The 25976-nt window shown below is 42.5% G+C and overlaps 1 protein-coding gene across 1 annotated transcript in view; it reads right to left on the reverse strand.

Moving 5' to 3' along the window:
• Positions 1 to 25416, reverse strand: part of LOC145405883 (putative neural-cadherin 2) — a 482786-nt gene extending 457370 nt beyond the window's left edge. The window contains exons 1-2 of the mRNA XM_080277140.1: positions 25399 to 25416; positions 24809 to 24950 (exon numbers count right to left, since the gene is read on the reverse strand). Coding sequence (XP_080133266.1) covers positions 24809 to 24950; positions 25399 to 25416 — 160 coding nt within the window. The remainder of the gene's footprint in view (positions 1 to 24808; positions 24951 to 25398) is intronic.
• Positions 25417 to 25976: the final 560 nt, after the last annotated feature.

Genomic DNA, 25976 nt, shown 5'->3' on the forward strand with positions numbered 1-25976 from the left:
AAATGTTTCAGGAGACACCGTGATGTGAACAAAAAGGAGTCTTTAAATATTCAGTCAATTGGTCTAGTGTCCACCCTTGAGAGTTCCCAGAATTCTTTAACTGAGTTAACTGAACCTGCTTTGAGAGGTAAATTAAATCCTCATGATGAAGCTCATCTTTTGAGCAGTAACGTGGGTGACACTCTCAAGAGTTCATGTGCTAATTTCCTGTCTGATGGTTTTGTCAGTCCTCTGGACAGTAATGACAGGAAATCAGTTAAAATATATCGTGATACAGGTGCTTGCCAATCCCTTATGCTGACCAGTGTTCTAGGCTCTAATGTTAATTCCTCTGATGAAACTGTAATCTTACAAGGTGTAGGGAATAATTACTTCTCTGTCCCTCTGTGCAGAGTGAATTTAGAGTCTGGTTTTGTTAATGGTTCCGTTATGGTTGGGTTGGTTGGGACACTCCCAATGTCAGGTGTAACTTTCTTACTTGGAAATGATATTGGTGGAAGTCATGTGTGTCCAGCTCCTCAGTTGTCTAGTGAGCCAGTGGCTGCGGCCCAGGATTGTGATGTCCCTGATGTGTTCTCTGCATGTGCTGTCACTAGGGCTAAGTCTAATGTTACTGGTGACTAAGAGGATAATGATGATGATGATGTTATCCTAGCTGACACTTTTCTTGCTAATTTGGACAACTCACCAGATGAGGCAGTACCCCATAGTGTTGATAATTTGTCTCGTCAAGAGTTGGTTGAGTTGCAGGTTGCTGACCCTGAGTTGAAAGGTCTAGCTAACTCTGCTTGCAGTGAGGAAGAGTCAGCTGGTGCTTCTACTTGTTATTATATAAAGTCAGGAGTACTTATGAGGAAGTGGAGACCCCCAACAGCATCAGCCGACTGTGAATGGGAGGTTGTACATCAAGTTGTCATCCCTCGTGTTTGTAGGCAGGATATCATTAGAGTGGTTCATGATTCCAGTTTGGCAGGACACCTTGGAGTGAGGAAGACTGTGGCACACATTTTGAAACACTTCTACTGGCCAGGTATCTTCAGGGATGTTTCCTGGTATTGTAAGTCTTGTCACACCTGTCAAGTTGTGGGGAAGTGTAATCAGACCGAAAAGGTTGCACCTCTAGTTCCCATTCCTCCTTTTGAGGCGCCATTCACCCGTGTGTTGGTGGATATTGTGGGCCCTCTTCCTAAGACTCTTCAGGATTTTCTTATGTGTTGACCCTGATTGATATGGCTACTCGTTATCCTGAAGCCATTCCACTTAGAAATATCTCAGCAAAGAACGTGGTTAAGGAAATGCTAGGGTTCTTCACAAAGTTTGGTCTGCCCAAGGAGGTACAGTCAGACCGAGGAAGTAATTTCATGTCAAATGTTTTCAAGCAGTCTCTGAAAGAGTTGGGCATCACCCAGAGCATGTCTTCAGCTTACCATCCTCAGACCCAAGGAGCGCTGGAGAGATATCATCAAACTCTCAAATCGATGCTCAAGAAATACTGTTTGGAACATCAGAAAGAGTGGGATAAAGGTCTTCCATTCGTTGTATTTGCCGCAAGAGAATCTCCAAATGAATCACTGGGCTTCTCACCTTTTGAACTACTGTTTGGCCATGAAGTGAGAGGACCCCTTAAGTTACTCAAGGAATGCTGGCTGTCGGAGGAAGATGACGTCAACCTGCTGGAGTATGTGATGAAGTTCAAAGAACGGCTGTCCACTGCTTTACAGCTGGCAAGAGAGAATTTAGGAGCTGCTCAGGAGAAGATGAAGACTTGGTATGATAAGAAGTCCAGGTTACGCCACTTTCAGCCAGGAGATCAGGTTTTGATTCTGCTACCGGTTCATGGGCAACCTCTTCAAGCCAAGTTTAGTGGTCCTTATTTCGTGGAGAAGAAACTCAGTGATGTCAACTATGTCATCGCCACACCAGATCGTAGAAAGAACAAGCAACTTTGTCACATCAACATGCTAAAGTTATATCACAGGCGGGACGAAAATAACCCAGTCTGCACTGCAGCTGTTCCACCCGAGTCTGCAAGTGAAGCTCTCCCATGCAGTATGAGCCTGAGTGATAGTTTGGGGAAGAATCCTGATATCATGAATGATCTCCAGACTAAGCGTTCTCATCTACCTCCCGAGGAAAGGCAGGAGTTTTCGGCATTACTGCAGGAGTACCTGCAAGTGTTCCGTGCCACTCCAGGAAGAACCACTGTGTTGATGCATGATGTCCATGTTGGAGACGCAAAGTCAATTAAATTGCCTCCTTACTGTGTGAACCCAGTGAAAGTTCCTCTCATCCAGAAGGAGCTTGGCTACCTGTTGGACCACAAGATGATTGAGCCCTGTCAGAGCGAGTGGAGTTCTCCTGTCACTCTAGTCCCTAAGCCAGGTGGGTCACAGCGGCTTTGCATCGACTACAGATGTGTTAACCAGATAACCAAAACAGACACTTACCCTCTCCCTCGCGTGGAAGATTGCATAGACAAGATCGGAAAGGCTAGGTACATAAGTAAGTTTGATTTGTTAAAGGGATACTGGCAAGCACCTATGACTGAACGTGCTAGGGAGATCTCATGTTTTGTAACACTAGGAAAGAGTTTTGCATGTTCTGTAATGCCATATGGTATGAAGAATGCACCAGCCACATTTCAGAAGCTCATGAATGTTGTAACAGAGGGTTTGGCAGGGTGTGTTGTTTATATTGATGATGTATTAATCTTCAGTGGCAACTGGAAAGATCACCTATGCCATGTCAGTAAATTTCTTGAGCGTTTGGTTCAGGCTAATCTTGTAGCTAATTTATCAAAGTGTGAGTTTGGTCAAGCTAAAGTTCAGTACCTTGGGTACGTAATTGGTGATGGACATGTTGCACCACCAGGAGCTAAGGTTCAGGTTATAAGTGATTTTCCCAGACCTAAAAGTAGGAAAGAGCTACAAAGACTTTTGGGAATGGTAGGTTATTACAGGAGATTTGTTCTTAACTTTTCAATTCTTGTATCACCACTTACAGACCTACTGAAAAAGGGAGTTAAATTTGTCTGGACCGATAACTGTGAATCCACTTTCAACAAACTTAAAGCTATCCTATTAAGTCAGCCAGTGCTCGCTACTCCAAATTTTGCTAAGCCTTTTAAGATGGCTGTTGATGCAAGTGATACAGGAGCTGGGGCTGTTTTGCTGCAAGAGGATGATCAGGGTATTGAACACCCTGTATCTTATTACAGTAAGAAGTTCACTCCACTTCAAAAGAACTACTCAACTATTGAGAAAGAGCTTTTGGCCTTGATTTTGGGTTTACAGCATTTTTCATTTTATTTGTGTTCTGGTTTTGACCCCGTAGTCATTTATACCGATCATAACCCACTGAAATTCCTTAGTAAGTTTAAAGATAAAAATCAGAGATTGACAAGATGGAGTCTACTTCTTTAGTATTCATTAGACATACAACATGTCAATGGGAAAGAAAAAGTTATTGCAGATTGCTTATCTAGACTTTAGACAGATTGTTTTAGAGTAATAAGAAATTTCCTTTGTAAATTTCTTTTTTCTTTGTGGGGAGGTGTTACATAGCCTATGATTTCATCATCCTTTGTGTAATTCTAACGTACAGTATGCTGCATGTTTGATCACGAGCGTGTTCTACCTCACTCCCCCCGTCCTCCCTTATAGTAGAGTAAGTCGTTCTTTCTGTTGTTCAGAGCAGGATTGTCAACTCTTTGTCCCCTATGGCTTCATTTGTGCGTCCTTCTTACAAGTTGTATCAAGCTCTGCCGGCCCCTATATAATGAGCTCAGTCTCTGCATCATTGCCACTTAGATCTACTCCTCATTTTGTTCACATCTCTGTCCTCCCCTGTACAGTTGTTATTACTGTGAGTGCTCAGGAAGTCTCCAACCATCTAGCAGCTGTGTAATTTGAGTATAACTGTTATTGCATTTTTTTTTTTTTTTGTGCTGTGTAGCGTAAGGTGTTAATTCTTGGGCCTAGTGAGGTTTTTTGTGATTCATGTGTTTTGGGTGTCAGCCCTTATTAATAATATTTTGTATCTCTAATAATATAGGCTATCTTGCATTCACTGAGTATTATCTGGTATTTTCATTTTATCAGGGCTGACTTAGATAAATTTACTCTTGCTAATTTCGTGTTAATAGAGGCTATTGCAGTTAACCATATATTTAACCTGTTTTTTGCCATTACATTATCCTTATGAGTCCTGAATGTTTTGTTGTTAGTTTGAGCATTAAACTTTAACTTGTAATTTTACCTAACTCTTTTGTTTTGAACCTGGAACTTTACGGGACAGTAGTGATTTTTAGTATTCTCACGTAAAGTGTACATTATCTTTCTCTGTTCCGTAACAATATATATATAATATTTGTTGTAGGTGGGGCCGCCCATTCTCCACCCACTGTGTGTAGTGGTACTCTGTTTTTAGGATAGCTCTACACAGAGTGGTAAGCAAAATGATTTTCTGTGAACTAGGAAATGATTTACAGCGCTAGGTGGTAACCTTATAACCAACCAACACGTGTTCTCTACATGACAACAAGTGGGTTGGCGGAGGGTTAATGTCCCTCGGAAGAAGACAACTATTTATAAATACGAACAAGAAACCTCGGACCAGGACTGACCAATAGGTGACGACCAAGGACCGAACAAAGGACATGGTACAGATGGCTACATGGAATGTAAGGGGTGCAAGTGATGAGGTGAAAGAAGGAGAGATTGTCCAGTTGATTAACGGTGCAAAAGTGGATGCATATGGATTAACGGAAACTAAATGGAGAGGTGAGAATGTGAGAGTGTGAGTGTGGATGGGGTATATGTGCAGGAGTAGGTGAGAATGCTAGGTCAAAAGAAGGAGTGTGCATTGTTGTGAGTAACAGATGGAAGGAGAATATAAGAGAGTATGGATCGGTTGGCCCAAGAACTGTGTGGGTAAGATTGAAAATTGGACTACAAATGTGGGCGGTTGTATGTGTGTATGCGCCAATGCAAGATAATGCAAGCAGAGTGAGAGAAGAGTTCTGGACAAATGTGGAAGCATGCATGGAAAAGTTTGAAAGGAATGAGACAGTGGTTTTGATTGGAGATATGAATAGAAAAGTAGGGAATGTGAAGGTAGATGGAGTGGTTGGTGAGTAGGGTGTGCCTGTAGGGATGGATGAGAATGGCAGTGCTTTAGTGGACATTTGTGCCAGGATGGGGTTGGTGATAGCCAATACCCTCTTTAGACACAAACTGATCCACAGGTATACATGGTGAGTGATGAGAAGAGTGGGTGGTGAACTGAATGAACGGAAGACAGCGATTGTTTATGTGTGCTTGGATGAAAGGATGAGAAGGTGTGTAATGGGTACAAGAGTATGCAGAGGATGGGGAAGTGGGCTTTCTGACCACCATCAGAATCAAGGTACAAATAAAAAGGGGAAATAGAAGAAGGGAAGGACAGGAAGAAGTAGCTTATACAAAGAGAATGGAAAGGTTACAAGAGGATGGAAAAAAGACAGAATTTAAGAGGGAAGTCGAGGAGTGATTGCGTAAATATGGATTGGAGCAGATGGGGGACGTGGAAAGTGTGTGCAAGATATTCACAGAAGAAATCTGTGCAGCATGTGAGGTGGTGTTTGAGATGAACAGAAGACGAAAGGGGGTGCAGGGAACAGCATGGTGGAATGAAGAGGTGAGAGAGGCTGTGGCACAAAAGAAGAAAGCATATAGTGAGTGGATGAGAAACAGGGGCGTGGAAGAAGTTGAGAGACAGAAGAGAGAGTTATATGTAGAGAGGAAGTGAGAGGTGAAAAGACTTGTAAGAGAGAGTAAAAAGAGAGTGGATGAGGAATTTGGAAGGAATTTGAGTGTGAAATGGAGGGAATGTAAGAAAATTTTCTGGATTGAGGTAAAGAGAGTTAGACAGGGTGGCAAAGAAGTTAGTTTGGGAGTGAAAGGTAAAAATGGTAGATTACTGGTGGAGAAGGGAGAATAAGTGAGCAGATGGAAAGAACACTTTAAGGAATTGTTGAACAAAGAGAATGGAAATAATGCGAGTGTAAGTGGCTGGGGAATGGCTGGGAGACAGAGGGATGCTAGATGAGATGAAGAAATCAGTAGGATGGAAGCTGTGGAAGCAATGAAGAAAGTTAAAATGGGGAAAGCCCCAAGAACTGATGGAGTGTGTGGTGAAATACTGAAGCATGGGGGAGAGATAGTGGTGGAGTGGATGTGGAAGATGTGCAGATTGGCCTTGGAGGAAGGTAGAGTCCCGGATGATTGGAAGTCAGGTATAATTATTCCCTGTACAAAGGAAAAGGGGAAAAGAAGTGTGTGGTAATCATAGGGGCATTTGTCTTCTTAGTGTAATACGAAAAGTATATGGTAGGATACTAATTGACAGAGTTAGGGGAATAACAGAGGAATTAGTTGGAGAAGAACAGGAAGGCTTTAGGAAGGGAAGAGGTTGTGTAGATCAGATACTCATTCTTAGATCTTTAGTGGAAAAGTTTCTAGAGAAGGGAAAGAAGTTGTATGAGGCCTTCATGGATTTGGAGAAAGCATATGACAGGGTGAATAGACAAGAATTGTGGAAAGTATTCAAGAACATAAGGAGTAGATGGGAAGTTGTTGAATACTGTGAAGAGTATGTATGATGGTGCTAAGGCTGCAGTGCGTGTGGATGGTGAACTGAGTGAATTTTTCGCTTTGAAGGTTGGGTTGAAACAGGGATGTGTCATGTCTCCATGGTTGTTCAATCTGTACATGGATGGGGTAATAAAAGAGATACAAGGAAGGGCTGTGGATGTTGAAGAGGCCCTAGTGAGAGAGAGTAGTGTTTGGAAACTCCCTGTACTGTTGTTTGCAGATAATACTGTATTGTTAGGTGAAGACGAAGGGGAGCTACAAGGTTTGGTAGATGAGTTTGGGAGAGTGTGTAAGAAACGGAATCTAAAGGTGAATGTAGGGAAGAGCAAAGTAATGGTCTTAGAGAGAGGTAAAGTCAGTGAATGTACAGTGAGGTTGGATGGTGAGGAAATGGAAAATGTGAGTACGTTTAAGTACTTGGGAAGTGTGATGAGTAAGGATGGAAGTTTGGAGGGTTAAGTGCTTGAAAGGGTACAACAGGGAAGAAAGGTTGCTGGTTCCTTGAAAGCAGTGATAAGAAACAGGGAAGTGAGCATGGAAGTGAAAAAGTTACTACATGACATAATTGTGATTCCAACTCTAACGTATGGAAGTGAAGCTTGGACGTTGTTGGAAGGACACAAATCAAGAGTGACAGCAGTGCAAATAAGTTATTTAAGAGAAGCCTGTGGAGTTACATGGAGAGACAGGCTGACAAATGAGGATACAAAGGAGAGTTGTGGTGTGGATGTGGATGTGATAGGAAGCGTTAGGAGGAACACACTGAGGTGGTTTGGCCATGTGGAGAGGATGGAGGGTTAGAGACTGACGAGGAGAGTGTATGTGAGTGAGGTGGTGGGGAGGGACAGGGAGGGGGAGGCCAAGGATGAGATGGAGGGATGGAGTGGAGAGGTATATGAGAGAGGGGGATGTGAGTTGGGAGCAGGGCAGTGAAATGGCGGGAGACAGGGCGACGTGGAGGCGATTTGTTTGTGGGCACCCCGTAAGGGATTAAGGCGTCTGGCAATAGATAGATAAATAAAAGAGAAAGATTACTAGAGGGTTATATACTTTGAAACGTTTGTTTAGAAATATATAGCTAAGAATAATCTTTACAGTTACTGAGATGAAAAAACATGAATAGCTTTATCCCGACTTCCGTCACAGGATTTTCCTCGTCATGGAAAACCACATGAAATTTAACTTCAGTACCCCTTTCCTGGACATTGATTGTTTACAAGTAATTATTTTCCGCAATATTCAACTGAGTGATAAATAAATTGTCCTATGCACCAAAACTCGCATCAGTAATATTCAGTTTTACAGCTTGGTCAAAACACTACAGTAGTTTGAACGAATGAACACTACCCCCAACTCTGCATCCATTGATTCCTCCTCCCCCTTCCCCACCACACTCACGCTCCTCCCCTTTGCTAACTCTACACCATTCTAAGCACAGATATGGCGCCATCTCTTGACTGACAAATTTTCTAAGGCGGAAGACTTTAGTCCTAGATAGTACATTCCAAGGCCTATATTCTCGTCAGTTGTGGAAGCTTCCTAGCGCCTTTTCCTAAGCAATTTAGTTTGCTTATTTACACCTTATTATCCTATTCTTTTTTGCATAAATCCTTCCAATTTTGCCATACTCTGCAGCATTCATGAGATTTTTTTCCATAACCTGAATTATGGCCTTTGATTACACTGCACCATACGTCAGTCATTGTCCCCAGACTCACATGCAATATTTGAATCAGTTTTAACCTAATTGAATTTTATGTTCATGAGACTAGAAAGCAAACATTTAATTTCTGAATAATTGTTAAGACGTAGGGATGGAAATGTGCAGAAATAAAAGAAAAACAAGGAGAGAAACATGAAAGCTTTTGGGATGGGAAGAGATTCAGAGTTCTATAACCATTACTACATTGCACACTGTATTTACAAAGCGTTTGTAGCTGGTAGAAAGTGTAACGGGCACACAACTCCAGTTCTCCTCCCATCCCAAAAGCTCTGTTGTTTCTTTAGTTTTATCTTTTGTTTCCTCACTTTTTCTATCCCTATGGCACAACAAATAATTTTAAAAAAATGTTACCAATTTTACGATCCTTTAATGGAAGCTAGCTGCCATAGTCATATTAGCAATACGATAAAGCGACTTTTGACTGTATGATAGTCGCTCCTGGCATTAGTGAGAAACGTTAATATGCTTTCATACACCGAATGGAGCAACAAGAATCCGTGGAGTTTTACTTATATGAAAGGACGTCCAAATGCTATGGAATGGTCTTAGGATTTAACTTACGTGCTATAGCTCGACTGTTGCTGTGTATATGTAAGAAACATTCTGGTTGTCGTGAAGCATTTTGGTATGTAGCAAAGAGAATTTCGTTTGGTATTTATGACTGATGAAGAAAGAAAGAAAGAAGGAAAGGAAAAAGCCTGAAGAACATGATAATCATTATTTTTGCGACACGAATTTCCAACTCTTACGAACGTCAAAAGGACTTTACGAGTAGCTTTGCACTTAAATAGAGAAGCAACTTCGTGAAAGAGCTCATATATCAAATGTATGTGACTCCCTTGGAACTTGGGCCATCTCTACGTAAAAAGTGCTGCCACACTTACTGATACGAGTATAATTGTTAGCATACACACATACATACATAATTAGAGAAAATGGCTCGTCCACAGGGGCAGGCGGTGGCCGAATCAGTAGAGAGTTGGCCTACAGTCATAATGGACCCAGTTTCGCATCCCCGCTGGGGCAGGTGACAGTTTAAGGAATTGAATGTCATTAAAGCAGACTTTACTGATCTACCAGATGATCCTCCGACCTGTCATAAAAATACGCCCGCTAATACCAATTCACAAGTCCTGTATGAAACAGCCCTAGCATGTATTCAATATAGACGGTGGGTGTTAGTGCCGAAGTGGTGATATGTAGAGGTGTGTGGACATAGGAGGAATTCTGGGCCTTGGCCCAGAGTGGGACACACACACACACACACACACACACACACACACACACACACACACACAATCTGCGACGCTGATAACAACAGGTACATTTGTATCCTTGACAACGCTTGGATGCACTAACATAAAACTGACTTACTTATGTACACTCAAAAACAGACAGACAAAGCATCAGTTCTTTTCTTCGCATTTGTTTGCATAAATAATGTAATATGCTTTTACATGTAGACAAAGCGTATTAATATGCTGCAATAATCCTTTATCCCACCATTTTAAGCACACACGCGTCAGCACACAAATCTGCACATGCATGAATGCGTTAACTCTGAATGAAACAAGTCCATTGCTCTAACACAAAAACCGTACAAGCAAATACGATTACACACACACACACACACACACACACACACACACACACACACACACACACACACACACACACACACACACACACACACACACACACACACACTAATTGTGCCATTGTGAGAGCCTGGCCAGCAGTGAATACCGTATTGGAAAGGTAGGAGGGAAAGAGAGAGAGAGAGAGAGAGAGAGAGAGAGAGAGAGAGAGAGAGACGTTTTGGCGTTAACCAAGAACTTTTATAATTATCACATTAACAATAAGGTTCCCAGAAGTCCCTCGTGGCTGAATAAAACCTTCTGGTGTACGCCAACATGAAATACTAACGCTGTTCCATACATGACAAGGTGAATGGTCACAGTATCAAAAGTCTCAGGCACCCACGACTCACTTTCAGTTGAATAAAATCCGCACACACGCCTTTCACTACCTTACACATCTTCACAGTGCTTCCTAACGTTTTACCCTCACAATGCAGCGCACCACGTCAACCAATCTCGTACAAAGCTGTTCTTTACCCACACTCATTGCCCTCATCCCCCCCCCCCCCCACACACACACATTGTTTTCCACTACCGTACCTTAGTTAATCTATTAACAAAATCATTGTTTTCTTTCAGTTTGAAAATTTTTTTTTACTATACAATGATTTTGTGAATATATTTAACTCTGTTTTCTTTCAGTTTGAAAATTTTTTTTTACTATACAGAGTTAAATATATTCATAAAATCTCCAGAGTATTCGAGAGTCAATCAATCAATCAATCAAGGGCAAACGTCGCGGGGCGCATTGCCTCACTCACACTCCGACTCTACCCACTCGGGTCCCTTTGTGCAATCCTCCAGGCAGCCACTCTACCCCCTTAAAGTAACTCCTGAGAATTGTGATTGACCAGCTCCAGCCATTAGTTACGTGGCCTTCTCCTTGGCCTCCTCCACCCTGGGCTAACTCGTCCAGAGATCTCCCTGTGGGCAGGATCAGCCTCAGGGAACCGGGTCAAGTGGCCATATAGCTGAAGTTGGTGTTGACGTATTATGTGGGTAATAGGCCTCAATTCAGTCTCAAGGAGTAGTTGCTCATTACACACCGGGTTGTACCAGGGATATCCCATGATCCTGTGATGACATTTAGTACCAAAGGAGTCAAAATGCCACTTCAAATCACTGTTTAGTGTCCATGTCTCACAGCCATAAAGTAAAACAAGGAGCATCAGCACGCTGAAGATGCAAACTTTCGTCCTTCTGCAAAAATAACGACAGTGCCAATTACAAGAATTGAGTGACTCCATAACCCCATGGGGCAGATGAATGTGGTGAGAGATCTCACTGTCTGATGTACCATTGTTATGGACTCCACTCCCAAGATACATGAAGCTTTCCAAGATTTCTACAGTATATGCTCATCACATGCTTGAACAGACTGAACTGCATCATCCAACAAACCACAAAATGTCTTCACCTTGGTCTTGGCCCTAGAGACCTTTAATCCCAGTGGCTTTGCAATCTCATGAAATTCCTCGAGGGCACTCAGTAGTGTCTCCAGCGACTCCGCAAGGAAAACTGCATCATCAACAAAATTAAGGTCAGTAACCCTGAAATTACCAATGGATACTCCACAGTGACTTCAACTCACAGCCCTGTCCAGTACCTAATCCATACATGTGTTGAAAAGTGTGGGTGCTAGGACACATCCTTGTTCTACACCAGAACTTACTGGGAACAAGTCGGATGTTCCCTCCCCGACACTTGACAGCACTCTCAGTGTTTGAGTACAGGCCAACAGTCAATTTGATTATCCCTGTGGGGATCCCATGGAGTCACAGGAGTTCCCATAGTACCTCCCGATTTACTGAGTCAATTGCCTTCTTGAGATCCGTGTAGACTGCCAGCAGACCTTTTCGAAACTCAAGACAGCATTTCACAAGAACTCAAAGAACTAGGATACGGTCAACAGTAAATTTCTTCGGCGTGAATCTGGATTGCTTAGGTCTCTGACACTTTAGCAAATGGTCCCGGATACGCATCAGGAATATGTGAACAAGAACTTTGCCTGGCACACTGAGCATTGTAATACCATGGTAGTTACTACAGTCAAGATGGTCTCCTTTTCCTTTCCAGATAGGGGTGATCAAACCCATTGTCAAGTCAGGAGGAATGATGCCAGTCTGATAAATATGTCTTCCATGACTGCATGTAGCCCCCTGATCATGGCTTCACCCCCATCTTTGATCAATTCTGCTGGGATGTCACAAACACCAGCTGCTCTACTACGTTTCAACCTAGCCACTGCCTTCTTGATTTCATCTAGAGAAGGCATGGCTTTGTTAACTGGTGGGACAGCAGTCATTGGTTGTACACCAGCTGACAAAACCTCTCCATTGGGAGGTTCAGCAATATAGAGCTGCTCAAAGGACTCTGCCCAATGAGATGAATACACACTTGCCTCTGACACAAGCAGTCCATATGCTGTCCGAACATAGTTAAACTGAGAGGTGATTCTGATGTGGAGCTTCTTCAGGGCTCGGTAGGTGAATCGAAGGCCATTTGCATGAAAACGGCCTTCCGCCTCCTAGGTCACATCCCTGACATACTTCTTGTCCCTTCTCAGTGAAATTTGTGCCCATCGATACAAAAGTCTGTGCTGTTCCCAATCCCCAACCAGTCTGGCAGCACGACTCTCCTCAGTTTTGGTCAGCCTCCCCTGTGAGATGAATCCCCTTCTTGATCTTGGGCAGTCTCCAATACACTCATCAGCTGCTGCCAGGATTGCACACTTAAAGGTATCCCATCATTCAACAGGATCCTCAACAGTACTGAGCACTTCAAAATGGTTTGAGACTGCCACTGCATACTCATGCACACTCCTCATCCCTGAGGTTCCTAAGATGGAAGCTTTTTTTTGGTGGCATCTTGAGAATCTCTCAATTCTGATTTGTAGCCTTGGAGTAGCAACAACAGGTCTGTGCTCAGTAGCAAAAAAATCTGTACTCCTGTAAACCCTGCAGTTCTGAAGGATCCTCCAGCAAGAACTAACAAGAATGTGATTAATCTCCTTAACAACCCCTCCAGCATTGGGATACCAAGCCCAGCGGAACCAAGATCCAGCAATTTTTAACTTACGGGATTGTGTGAAATCCAGAAAGTAAGAACTATCGGAATTCCTGGTTCCAGAGCCATGGGGGCATACAAAATCCCTGAATCCCTCCCTGTCAGTGTCAGTAACTGCATTAAAGACACCCAAGACCAGGAGTGTATCCCTCAAGAGACACTGTCCCACAACAGTGAAGTTTGGTGTAGAATAGCTCTTTCTCTTCAAAATCACTCATCTCAGTTGGAGTGTACACTGTAATAAGAGAGATGAAGCCCATGGAATGCTTCAGTCTCACCAGCATTATATGCTCATCAACTGGAGTAACTGGAGTACCCTGTCGACACTAGAGACAAAATGAGCAGCAATTGCTACAGTGACACCCCTAAGATGGGCATCATCATGACAGCCAGACCAGTAATATGTGTAACCATCACAACTGATTTCATCATGCTTGGGTCACCTCACTTCAGAGAGTGCAGCTATGCCGACCCCCGCTCGCCCCAACTCTCATAACAGCAAAGGCAGTCAATCATCCTTTGAAAGGCTTAGAACATTCCAAGCCCCCATCTGCAGTGCTTCCAAAGGTTAAACCCGGGCATGGAGCCTTGGGCTCGTGCGTCCTCTGCACCACCACAACTTGAATCTAAAGGAGGGTCTGGGCTAGGGGGTCCCCTTTCATCATCTGGTTGCTGGGATCCCATAGACTTTACCCAGCAATCTAATTCTTACCCACTGAGGCTTAGGTCTATTAGAAGTGAAGGAATTATGCATTAACAAAAAATTAATAATGAGGGGAAGCCCATAATTCGGACCTATAGCTGTACGACTATGAGCCGATAGGAGGACGGCGGTATGCTAAGTGTCCTTCCATCACACACCCCGTCCCCCACACAACAACCCTGATATATAAAGAGGTATACAGAATTTAAGATTAGAAGAATTTAAGTCTCTATAACAGTTACCAATTGTACGAGTGTGTTTTGTTTTTCGTTCCATGTTACTTTCATTCTCAGACCTGATAACAATCTGCTTGGTAAGTGAGGGTAAAAGTATAAACAAATAAAATGAAGCAGAACTCAGGCTTGGGAGATTTTATAAATACATCCCCTGTTCTTCCCGGCAGTCCTCTTATTCCCACTGTCAGATACGCAGTGCCTCTAAGACCAGAGGGACCAAAAGTTTCCTGCCTGGTAAAGTAAGGAGTGTGATCCTAACTTGCTTGCCTTGAGGATGTCTTTTATATTTTCTTCTTTCTGTTATTGGACTATTTTATTCATGTATAGGAAGTAAAGATGCCTTTATTTTTAGTAACTTCTGCAGTTATAAATAACCTTTCTAAAAAGTGGACGAACTTGTCGGAAGATGGAGAGAACGACAAAAGAAAAAAGAAAAGGAAAGAAAAGAAAGCCCTTTACTATTTTTAATCTAACATAGAGTCGTAATCCAAGTAGCTAAGGAGGTTTGCAACAACTCTTCGAGGTTTGCAACACCTCTTCCTTAGCGATATGGTTTGCATGTCACGCCTTACGATTCTCTTGTAACTTGATGAGAAATACTGTATGTTGACAAGATGACCTCCATAAATATCTTATAAGATGATGTCACAGTGTAATATGCTGAATGAGTCGCTAAAGAGAAGACGTTACTAAATCTCACAAGCTAACTGAAATGCATCCTTTAATCAACGTGTGGGAGGCAGCTCAAGAGACGATTTCTTGGAACCCGTAGCAATGTTGATAGGCCGAAGAGGCAGTCGAGTAGCTGGCAAAGACCTATCCATTGGCGTGGAATTCATATAGAATACATTTACAGAGAGAGCTGCTCACGATCGCACACACATCTCCTGCGATACAACGCTTTTAAAATAAAATGCATTACCCTACATTCGTCGTCGTCCTCCTCCTGATCATCATAATCCTAATATCAACTCTCACCCTTCAACGCAATGGTCTGTTTTTTGTTTTATTTTTTCAACCACCTGACAGTTTTATTTAGCTTAAGAGAGACCAACAATAGTGAAGGGATTAGTTGTGATTATGTCTAACCCTTTCAGCTACGAGAATTCCTTCCTTGTCTAAATAATACCGATTCAAGATGAGACGATCAAAATGAAAAATACGTCAACGGATGCCATGAGTTAACTCAACGGATCGAATAAAAAAAAAAAGTGAAAAAACGAATAATTGAAATAAGAAGGGGCCCCCAGAGAGTGCAACACCCCTGACAACCAACTGGTCTAAGGGTCGAATACTTGACACTGCCCTGTCAGCTGATAAACATCAGGATACCCCCGAACTCGAGCTCCTTCATTCTTGTCTGACCGTTAACCCATCCACCAACTTTGGTTCAGATCAGATCAAAACTATTTGATTTGACTTCTTGTCCAGTGATCTTGATGTTTGATCTTTGATCTTTCCCTGAGACCCTGACCATTGAATGATTAGTCTCAAAACTGAAAATATTTATCCTTGTTTTAACCTGACTCCTTCCACAAACTTTAATCTACATCAAATAAAAACTGTTTAAGTTCACCTTACCATGTGACTCTAAGCTCTTCCCCCAGGTTTGATGAAAACTGGATGAAAACTCCCTTATTGTGATTTTGCTGCGTTCGACCTAACACTGTGACCTCGACCGGTTTCTTCTCGGGCTGTTTCTCAACTCCTCCATCATGTTTAGTTAAAATCGGATAAAAACTTTTTGAGTTTTGTTACCACACACACACACACACACACACACACACACACACACACACACACACACACACACACACACACACACACACACACACACACACACACACACACACACACACACACACCGCTCAAATCGTAACACCCTCTACTTGCTTTGTGAATCGCGGGTGCAGCTATCAGTGTCTTCTAAAATGGACTCTGTTCATTCACTCATTAGTCATGACTAAAATTCCCTGTTCCACTCGTCAGTCCATACCATCCACAAGGGTACATGGTCCACAATGAGTCTCTAACGAAACAATTGGTATATAGCCATTAAGACTATTGTCATGATTGTCCTTTTCAGTCAAATGACGTATACTGTTTTATATCCTGGTTTCCATCAGATAACTTTATTTAGCTTAAGGGTCATCCTGTAAATGGACGGGTTACATATAACTTTCATTATCCTCTTCACCGCTGCACATCGTTCCCAGTTTGAACGATATTGTTTAGGAGTAGCAAGAATAAAATTAATACATCTCTGTAGTGTAGAGGGGAAAAATAGTGCATGCATTGCAACAAAAAAAAAAAAAAAAATCCATACGTATTTCCCCAATCCAGTTGTTTTACTTCATCAGATCTTTTGTTTAGCATCGTTTATACCTAGTGCTCCCACACAAACACGTATCATATATGAAACCGTCTTTCTGCCCATCCCCTCTCTCACCAGTCCCTGAAATCGGCTACATTTTCTCTCATCACCACACTATGCTCCTTTTACTCTAACTTGACAGAAAATTGCCATATCTCTATCTTGAGTACTGAGTTCTAACCATGGATTAATACTAGAATACGATGTGAATCATGACGAAGTGCTGTGGGAAGGATGTGGAGCAGTAGTATTGTCTTTTTCTGTCATTGAGCGAAGTGAAATTAGCTGGAGAGTGACGAAAATCTTGGCCAAGTTAGAGTATAAAGAGTATAGTTGTATCCATTCCGTCTGTGTAACCTTACCATCCAGGCCCAATCTCGTCTAACCTTTGACCTACAGACTTTTTTTTTTTTTTTAATTCACATGCTCCACCGATTTTCTAATCTTGAATCATTGTCATACATTCACCTGGCCATAAACTTCATATACACAACGTAATTTTTTCTTTATCAAGCCTATTATAAACATATTTTAGCCGCAGTCAGCACCATCAGCGTCAAGAGTCCTTGATATAGGTAGATTCGAAATAATTTCTCCTGGCATTGCTTGCATCATTAATATATATATATATATATATATATATATATATATATATATTAAGGTGCAATAAGTTTCATAAACAACGTTACCTAAAGACGTGTTACTCCGAAGTCAACGAAACTCCAACCATTAGCGTTAATGTTCATTCACTTTAACTGGGCAAAGATTATCGTCCTTTTGCAACTTATTTCACTTAGCTCAGTGGCAGAAAAAGACAGTACTGCTGCATTTCCCTTCCACAGCAAATCCTCATGATTAGCACCAAAATCTAGAGTAGTGTTAATTTATTGTTACAGCTCAGCATTCTAAGTGGAGAGCTGGCAATTTTAGGCCAAGTTAAACAAGGTATAGCACTGGTGATTCTATTTCATCTCACTACAACTCCATTTTCCATCATTCACCATCATCATTATATCATTTAAGGTAATTTACATCATATCTTCCAAGAGAGCTTTCCTTCGCCACGAGTTACCAGTCTCCTTGCCACCAATGAGACACCCTCGTTACGTCAACAGAAGGAATAATTTAATCTGAGCACGTTCAGCGCAAGGATGTCGTTTGCAGTCTATCCTTTCTTCTAACAGACGGTGTAGTTAAGATTAGGAAAGCCTTCTAGTGCAGAAGCTTATGACAGTTACCTATGATCCCTCCCTCTCAAAAGCATTTCGCAAACAATAGTAAAAAAAAAAAAAAAGAAAGCATTGCCAAAACTATATACTTATCTGAGGAAAATTATATGGATGTACCAGAAATCCATCCAATCCTATGTTGCCCCATGAGGAGCGTAAGAGCCCGGGGCGAGGCAAGTTGGTCCTGACATTTAAGATGAGAGTGACCAGCCTCACTCTTCCCCGAGTGGCATTACGTGAGCAATAAACCGCAACCGTCCCTTGGATATAAACCTGTACCGGCTCAGTCCGACTTGAGCGCCGTACTTACTCAATAAACCACCATGCGCCATAATTTGGTTATATGGTTACCACCCAGCGTAGTAAATGGTTTCCTCGTGTACAGGAAATTATCTGGCTTGTCACTCAGTGTAGAGTTACCCATAGGCAGAAGGAAGAATGAAATAAAAGAAAGACAGAAGAGGGAGTGTAAAGTCACCCATAGGCAGAAGGAATAGGAAAGAATGAAGGAGAGAAAGAAGAAGAAGGAACGAAGAGAGGAAAAGGGAGACACCTAAAGCAGCACTACATCGGGTGAGTGGATGGTGAGTGCCCTCACCTAAAACAAAGTATAAACCAGTTAAATAAGTGACCTGATTCTAATACAACTCCTGGTCCTTGAGTGGGACGCATTCGTGGGGTGGCACCGATATAAACCATGCGCCTTCACTTCACGACTGTATAAACTTCCCTAAACTCTCTTTCCTATCCCCCGAAGGGAGGATGTGGACTACATCAGGACAGCTTCAGCCCGCAGTCCATTGGGTTTATTCGTCAGACAGACGTGGACCTACAACAAGTACTACTTTTATTTCTACTACTACTATTACTACTACTGTTACTACTACTACTACTACTACTACAACTACTACTACTACTACAACTACTACTACTACTACAACTACTACTACTACTACTATTATTATTATTACTACTACCACCTCCACCACCATTACTACTTCTGTAACTACCACCTTCGCTACTATCATCATCACCACCACAACCATCACCACCACCACTAATATTATTACTCCAACTCATAACATCATCTCAGCATCAGAAATAAAATCCACACCATCATCAGGCAGACGTCTCACCACCAGGGCGACACCCACATAAGGGCAGCGAGGGGAGTAACCTAATATGAGCCCGTTTACGAGATGAGCAGGGCTGCGTTTGATCCGGAATGGGTTGTGGATTATAGTGACTTGAGGACGAGGCAGCGAGTGGCGTGGGAGGGAGGGAGGGAGGGAAGAATGGGAGAGAGGAGGAGGGGGAGGGCGGAGAGAGACAGAGGAGGAAGAAAGGCAAAGAAATGAAAAGCAGGAAGGAGTGGGGAAAGGTGGAAGGGAGGGAAGGGAGGTCACTTGAGAGGGGGAAAATGAGGAGAAGGAGAGAAGGGAGATGATTGGTAGGAAGGAGGAAGAAAAGGAGAAAGGGAGGGAAATGAGGTCGTATGAGATGGAGAAAAGGAAGAAAGAGAGAGACGGAAGGGAGATGAAAGGTAGAAGGAAGGAGAGAATGAAGGAAGGAAATGAGCAGGCATGAGAGGGGGAAAAGAAAGATAAAGGAAGAAGGAATATGAATGGTAGAAGGAAGGAAGGAAGAGTGGAAGGGATGGAAGTGAGCTGGAATGTGAGGGGAAAAGGAGTGGAAGGAGGGAGGGAGAAAAGTAATTTAGCGTGAGAGAAGGGAGAAGGGCGACAGAAAGTTACGGGGTGGGACTTCAGGCAGCATGGAAGGAAGGGGAGGATGGAAGGAAGGAAGAAGAGAGATATACGGAAAGGGAAGGAGGGAAGGAATGAAAGGGACAAAAAGGAAGGGAAGGAGAGAAAGGGGAAAAAAATAGAGAGAGAAAGCTGTCCAATAGGTAAAGATATGGTTTAGAGTAAGCATGAAAAAAGTAACAGAAAAGGTGAGAGAGGAAGGACAGGAGGAAAGAAAGAGGAAAAGATGGAGAAGGATGGGATCGAAATGAGGACGAAGGAAGGCAGAATAATTTCGAGGAAGGAAAGAGTGAAGGAATAAAAATACAGGAGAAGCATGATGGAAGGGGAGGTCAAGAGCAAGGCAGACAGAGGAGATGCACAGGGAAGGAGTATGGTATGGAAAGGAGGGAGGGAAGGAAGAAAAAATGCTAAGGGCAGATGTTTTTATTTTGCTGAGAGTGTCATAGGAGTCCGAATGTTAAGACCTGTGCTATAAACTCTCTCTTGGTCGGAACAACTCGTCTTTTATTCCAGCTAAAGAGAGACGATTTTATTCAGCTAAGGGTGAGTAAAGGTATCTAAGAGTGTTAAAACTGCCTCTATTGATTCTTCTACCAAAATTTTATGCGTTCATTTCGACATACCGTTATAAGGCAAAATGAAAATAATTATATTAAGATACGGAAATTGAGTTAATATAGTACCTGCATCCTAACAAGAAAGACAACACTAAGAATATGGGTAAAAATTATTGCATCACTTGTGTACAATATATAATTCTAATATACTTGCCTGATCATCGCCCCTAATAACTGCATCTGTATTTGCATTAGTCCAAATGACGTCCCTTGCTTGCTTGCCAGAGAGAGAGAGAGAGAGAGAGAGAGTATATGAATTCAACCCTCCCCATGCTGGCGAATTTCGAATGCATGCGGGATGCCTACTGTATAGTGAGAATGATGCATATGAAAAATAACCTTTTGCGATGGCTGTGTTTGTGAGTATGTGTATCAGGGTCTGCATATGACACTGTTACAATCTAAAGTGTACGAATTTAAGCAAGCATGAGAAAGGTCATACTACAAGCTCGCACACTAACTGTCTTCCACGTTTGGGGTTCGAACTGATGGCTCTGAGCAGAAACATAGCGAGGTAAGTACGCTAACCACTGGGGCCCCGGAGCTCCCCACCTTAATACTGTATACCAAAGTAGAAAAATACATTGAATAATAAAACCTCTGTCTCCGAATGACCAGCATTTACCCTGCTCATAGGGATTCCTATGAATTACCCATTGTCCGCCCGGCCTGAATTATAATGCCTGAGGGAAATACGGAACGGATAATTAAAAAGATTATATTAATACAGGTTGGTCAGCAAATAAAACACCACTAGGAATTCGCCTGATGGTATGTTAATGTGCTTGGGGGACGGCTCACTCTGCTGGTGTGGGTGCTGATGAACGTCTTGTGATTGGGAAATGAATAAAATATACAGAGTAGACAGTACTACCGTTGACTGAGCCGTCCTCGCAAAACACAAGAAATTTTCCAACAAAGTGGAAGTTGAGTGTTATATATGGACCACATTTATGAGATACGCCAGAACGTGGAAAGTACCAGTGTAATATCTCCTCACTGAAATAACACGAAACTGAACATTCAAGACCAATAGTAATGGTGATGAAACTGTCAGTACTAACAAGGCCTCCTCGTCCTTAGCTATAATTATATCCCAGCTAAAAAAAAAAAAAAAATGACCCCTTTAGCTAAGAGTGAGTTGAACGGTCTGGAACGTTGAAACTAATGCCATTGGCTGTTTACGGATGGGACATCAATCCTCTCCTTCTAACTAAAACAAAACGTTATTTATTTAGTTAGTTATCATTTTATGAGAAGTCATCCAAGGAGCCTGAAACCGTCATTAAAATTACGTTGCACAGACTGAATAGAATAAGAAATTTAGAGAAAGAAGAAGGGTATCTGTAAGTGATGTTGAGGGTGAAAGGAAAAAATGTGGAAGGCGAAGAAGGTGGTTTCGTATTTTAAATGAATGTGAAGAGAATGGAGAATGAAAGACTGACTAAGAGGGTGTATGTAGGTGAGGTGGAGGGAGGGAGAGGGAGAAGTAGACCGAGGATGAGGTGGAGGGATGGAGTTAATAGGAATATGAGGGAGGGGGGGGGTGAGTTGGGGGGAGTGTAGTCAAATGGTGGTGACAGAGCGACTTGGAGGCGTTTTGTCTGCGGCCACCCTTTGCGGGATTAGGGCGTCGGGCTATAGATAGATAGATAGATAGATGAAAAAGAGAGATAAGGAAATTAAAAATGTATGAGAAAGAAAGATATAAAAATTAAAGAAGTTAAACAACTGATAAAGACGCAGAAGTATAAGACTGATATATGCTCAGATTGACACTAGCTAACCTTAGTTTCTGTCTTACCCTTCACTCTAACTTTAAAACTAAGGCCCGTGTTCTCGTCGGTTAAGGAGCTCCCTAGTGCCTTTCGCTAAGCGATTTGTTTTGCATATTGCACCTTACTGTCCAATTCCATGGTATATAAATCCATCATACATCGTCATAATCCGCAAAAACAGCGTACACAGGGATATTAACCAGTCATAACCAAGAATAAATCTCTATGAAAGAGGTGATAGGGAGTCTCCTTGCCCGACGAGATTGCGAGCCTAAGCTTTAACTAGGACTCCATATTAAACGCAGACTGGCTATCGATAGGGAGCCTTTCCAGACTGAGGGAGTCATCGGATTGAATGGGCTATAGGGAGGACAGAAACTATGGCTCGCGAGTGTACAGTAGGCATCAAAAGTCCTGTCACCACTCCCCCCCCCCTCTCTCTCTCTCTCTCTCTCTCTCTCTCTCTCTCTCTCCAAGGACTTTGAAACACAGTGTGCTGGACCGTCAGCAAACAACGCCTGTGACACTACTTCGTATTACAAGCCACGTGGGAGGCTTCGTAACACCTCATCCTTGGCGATTTATTCAGAATTTTTCCCCTTAAAATTCAATCTTCTAATTTATACCTTTTTAATATGGACACAGTTTTCATCAACAACACGGAAGTAGAAAGTACACATTGAGGTGTAATGTGCGGAATAAATCGCCAAGGAAGAGATATTAAGAAACCTCTAAAGCCTTGAGACCTAATGAATGATAATGATGATGATGATGATGATAATGATTGTGGTGGTGATTGTGGTTGTGGTAAAACAATGATGATGAAGATGATGATAGTGATGATCATGATGGTGATGGTGGTAGCAGAAAGATGATGATGATGATGATGATGATGATGATGATGATGAACTGTAAAAAATCAGTATTATAAGGCTACTTGAAGAGTTGGTCTTTATTCCACTTCCAGAGATAAACATACTAGATCATTTTCCCAGTGTCTTATTTTTCTTATTAAGTTTCCCCGGTAATAGTCAAGATTAATTTTATTGTGAATACTGATTAGCTCCTTTTCTCTGATGACGCATTTTTACTTCACTCGTGCTATTTCCAGACGGTTTTAATCAGTTTTGGACAAATTTTTCAATCTAGAGGAGACATACTGTACAAGGTGGCCAGTAAATAGCGCTCCACTACAAACTCACGTGACAGTTTCTTATGTGTTCCAGGGATGGGTCATTCAGACAGGGTAAGCGTGGTTGTGGCACTTGGAACGAGAAGTGGATAAACAGCCTAGGAAGATACTAGTAACACTGATGAGCCGTACCCGTAACACAGGAGAAAGAGCCTCCCCTACCACTCAAGAGAAAGAGCTGTCCCCACATTACAGAAGAAAGAGCCGTCCCCACAACACAGGAGAAAGAGCTGCACCCACAACACAGGAGAAAGAGCTGCACCCACAACACAGGAGAAAGAGCTGCACCCACAACACAGGAGAAAGAGCTGCACCCACAACACAGGAGAAAGAGCTGCACCCACAACACAGGAGAAATAGCTGCACCCACAACACAGGAGAAAGAGCTGCATCCATAACATAGGAGAAAGAGCCCGGCGTTGTGAAAGTGGAGCGTTACACATAAGTCTTTATAAACTATTCGTTTACTACAGATTCTTCCTAGTTGAGTAAAATTTTCCGACAGTAAGAAGATTAACGTGAAAAAATACGGCATTGGATTGACGAGGAATTTAACAGCCCAGTGAGTAATTAAACCAGAGAGCCACTATGGAATTAAGACTAGGAAGGCAAGCTCTGTGATATCCACCTCCCTTCATCTGTCAGGGAGAGTGTTCACAAGTTTTTATGTCCTTGTTTGGGGAGTTGGCTGAGCAGGAGGAGGGTCTTGCATTTTTATCCTTTTCATGTCTCTAATAAGAGAGATATGACAGCTCTACTGCCTCATAAGAATCACTAAAATATAATTCTTTTTACATCCCATTTGTCCTCTCTCTCTCTCTCTCTCTCTCTCTCTCTCTCTCTCACACACACACACACACACACACACACACACACACACACACACTACAGATATGACCAAAGGATCGCCGACAGACCTTAATTACACAGTGATTTGGTTTCCATGTTTCTCATTTCTCGCCAGATGACATAGTATCCTGCCTTCCCTTCTCCAGTTCTTTTCTTGTGTGCTTCATATAGCTGCCACAAATAAATAAAGAAACAAATGGAATAGAATTATGTAACACCATCCATTGCCATTGCCGACAAAGAAGCATCGGTGAAACTTCGCTCATGGCTTTCACGTACCCTGTCTGTGTATTAGGTGCATGCACGGCAAACACGTGTGTGGATCAGGGTGCGGATTCACCCATCATCAGCCAGCATAGGAGCTCCCTCACTCTTTCTCCCAATCCAACCCTTCTCCCTCTCCTCTCTTTCTCTTGTTCTGTCTCTCTTTACTGACCCTTCTTCAAATTCACTTTCCTGTCTTTCGCCACTATTGAATTTTTCGACGCTCTCACTCTCTCTCTGCACGTCCATGTGTGTGTGCGAGTGATCTGAACACACACACACACACACACACACACACACACACACACACACACACACACACACACACACACACACACACACACACACACACACACACAGCGCTCGCTGGCTCGGTGGTTGCGTTCTCGCTTGCCATCTGGTAGACAGGAGTTAGCACCTCGCTCATGTTGCGAAAAGTTTCACTGACAAAGTGGTTGGTTACGTTTCCCCTTGAGCAAGGGGACGGGTGTGTGCGTGTGTGAAGGTCATAGCCTTGCCCTTAGATCGGACTATATGAGCTCTCAGCTCCCTTCCGGGAGGGTAAAAGCTTACGATCACGACCATCAAGTGATCCTGACCGACCCGGTGAATTACACACACACACACACACACACACACACACACACACACACACTCACACACACACACACATACACACACACACACACACACACACACACACACACACACACACACACACATACACTGTACGTACCCTGTGTGTGAGTGGCGTGTACGGTCAGGACGTGTGTGGCTGGGGGTGCGTCCTCGGCCAACAGCAGGCAGTAGAGTGGCTCAGTAAACTGCAGGGCCACAGCTCCAGACACCAGGCGAGTGGCTGTGGGGGAGAGACGGTGCTGAGTGGTGGTGGATATGAGCGGACAGAAAAAAGAAAAAAAAGATCGTGATGTAAGAAGGATACGGGAGAGATACCAGTAGGAGAGACAAACACCGGTTTTTTTTTTTTTCACGTTCATGAGTAACTAAAACAATATATAACTTTTTTATATATTTTGGAACAGATTAACATTTGTGAAGAATGGGGAGAGACGGGGGCGAGTGAGGGAGTGAATATGAAAAATGAGAAGGGTCGGGTATACTGGGGAAGAATATTGGAAACAGAAGTAAGACAACAGACAGAGCGGACAAAAAGACACTTTTATTTCAGGAATGGTTTCAAAAATAAACTATTTACATATTTAGGATCAGGGTAACGTTTGTGAAGGAGACAATCAGAGGTAAGCTGGGGTTACGGGCTGAATATGAGAGGGAGTAGGTAGGGCACAATTTTCTTTTTGCGCTAACTTGGCCTAAATTTACCATCATTCCATTTTGAATGCAGATTTATAAGAATATATTATTAATGATAAATAATACTAATCTAGTATACTATAGCAGTAGCCGTGTGTGTGTGTGTGTGTGTGTGTGTGTGTGTGTGTGTGTGTGTGTGTGTGTGTGTGTGTGTGTGTGTATTTTCTTTCATTCCCAGAACTGCATCTCTCTGGAATTCGCTTCCCCAGAGTTGTTTCCCTCCAAATTTCAACCCACAGCTGTTCAAGTCTAACTGTTACAGATATTTTATGAACGGAGGACGCCAGTAATCTGGCGTATGGATTTTTTTTTTTTTTTACTCGTTTGTTTTTCCTTCCTCCGTTCTGTTATTAACAAAAAAAAAACAAAAAAAATGGGCAGCCGAAACTACACATTCAAATCGCACCAAAACTGGCACAAAAATCGCAAAAATTCGCTGATGTGATAACATTTGGTCCCATCACGATTGAAAAACTTTTACTATATTTAATGAGCGATCACATTTTGACCAAAAAAACGCCGCTCCCAGAGCCCGGCATAGGGTCTCCGTAGAAGTTTTTGCCCAGAGGTAG

This window comes from Coenobita brevimanus, chromosome 68 (genome assembly GCF_032717465.1).
Source record: "Coenobita brevimanus isolate Jiangsu-jjx chromosome 68, ASM3271746v2, whole genome shotgun sequence".
NCBI classification, from domain to species: Eukaryota; Metazoa; Arthropoda; class Malacostraca; order Decapoda; family Coenobitidae; genus Coenobita; species Coenobita brevimanus.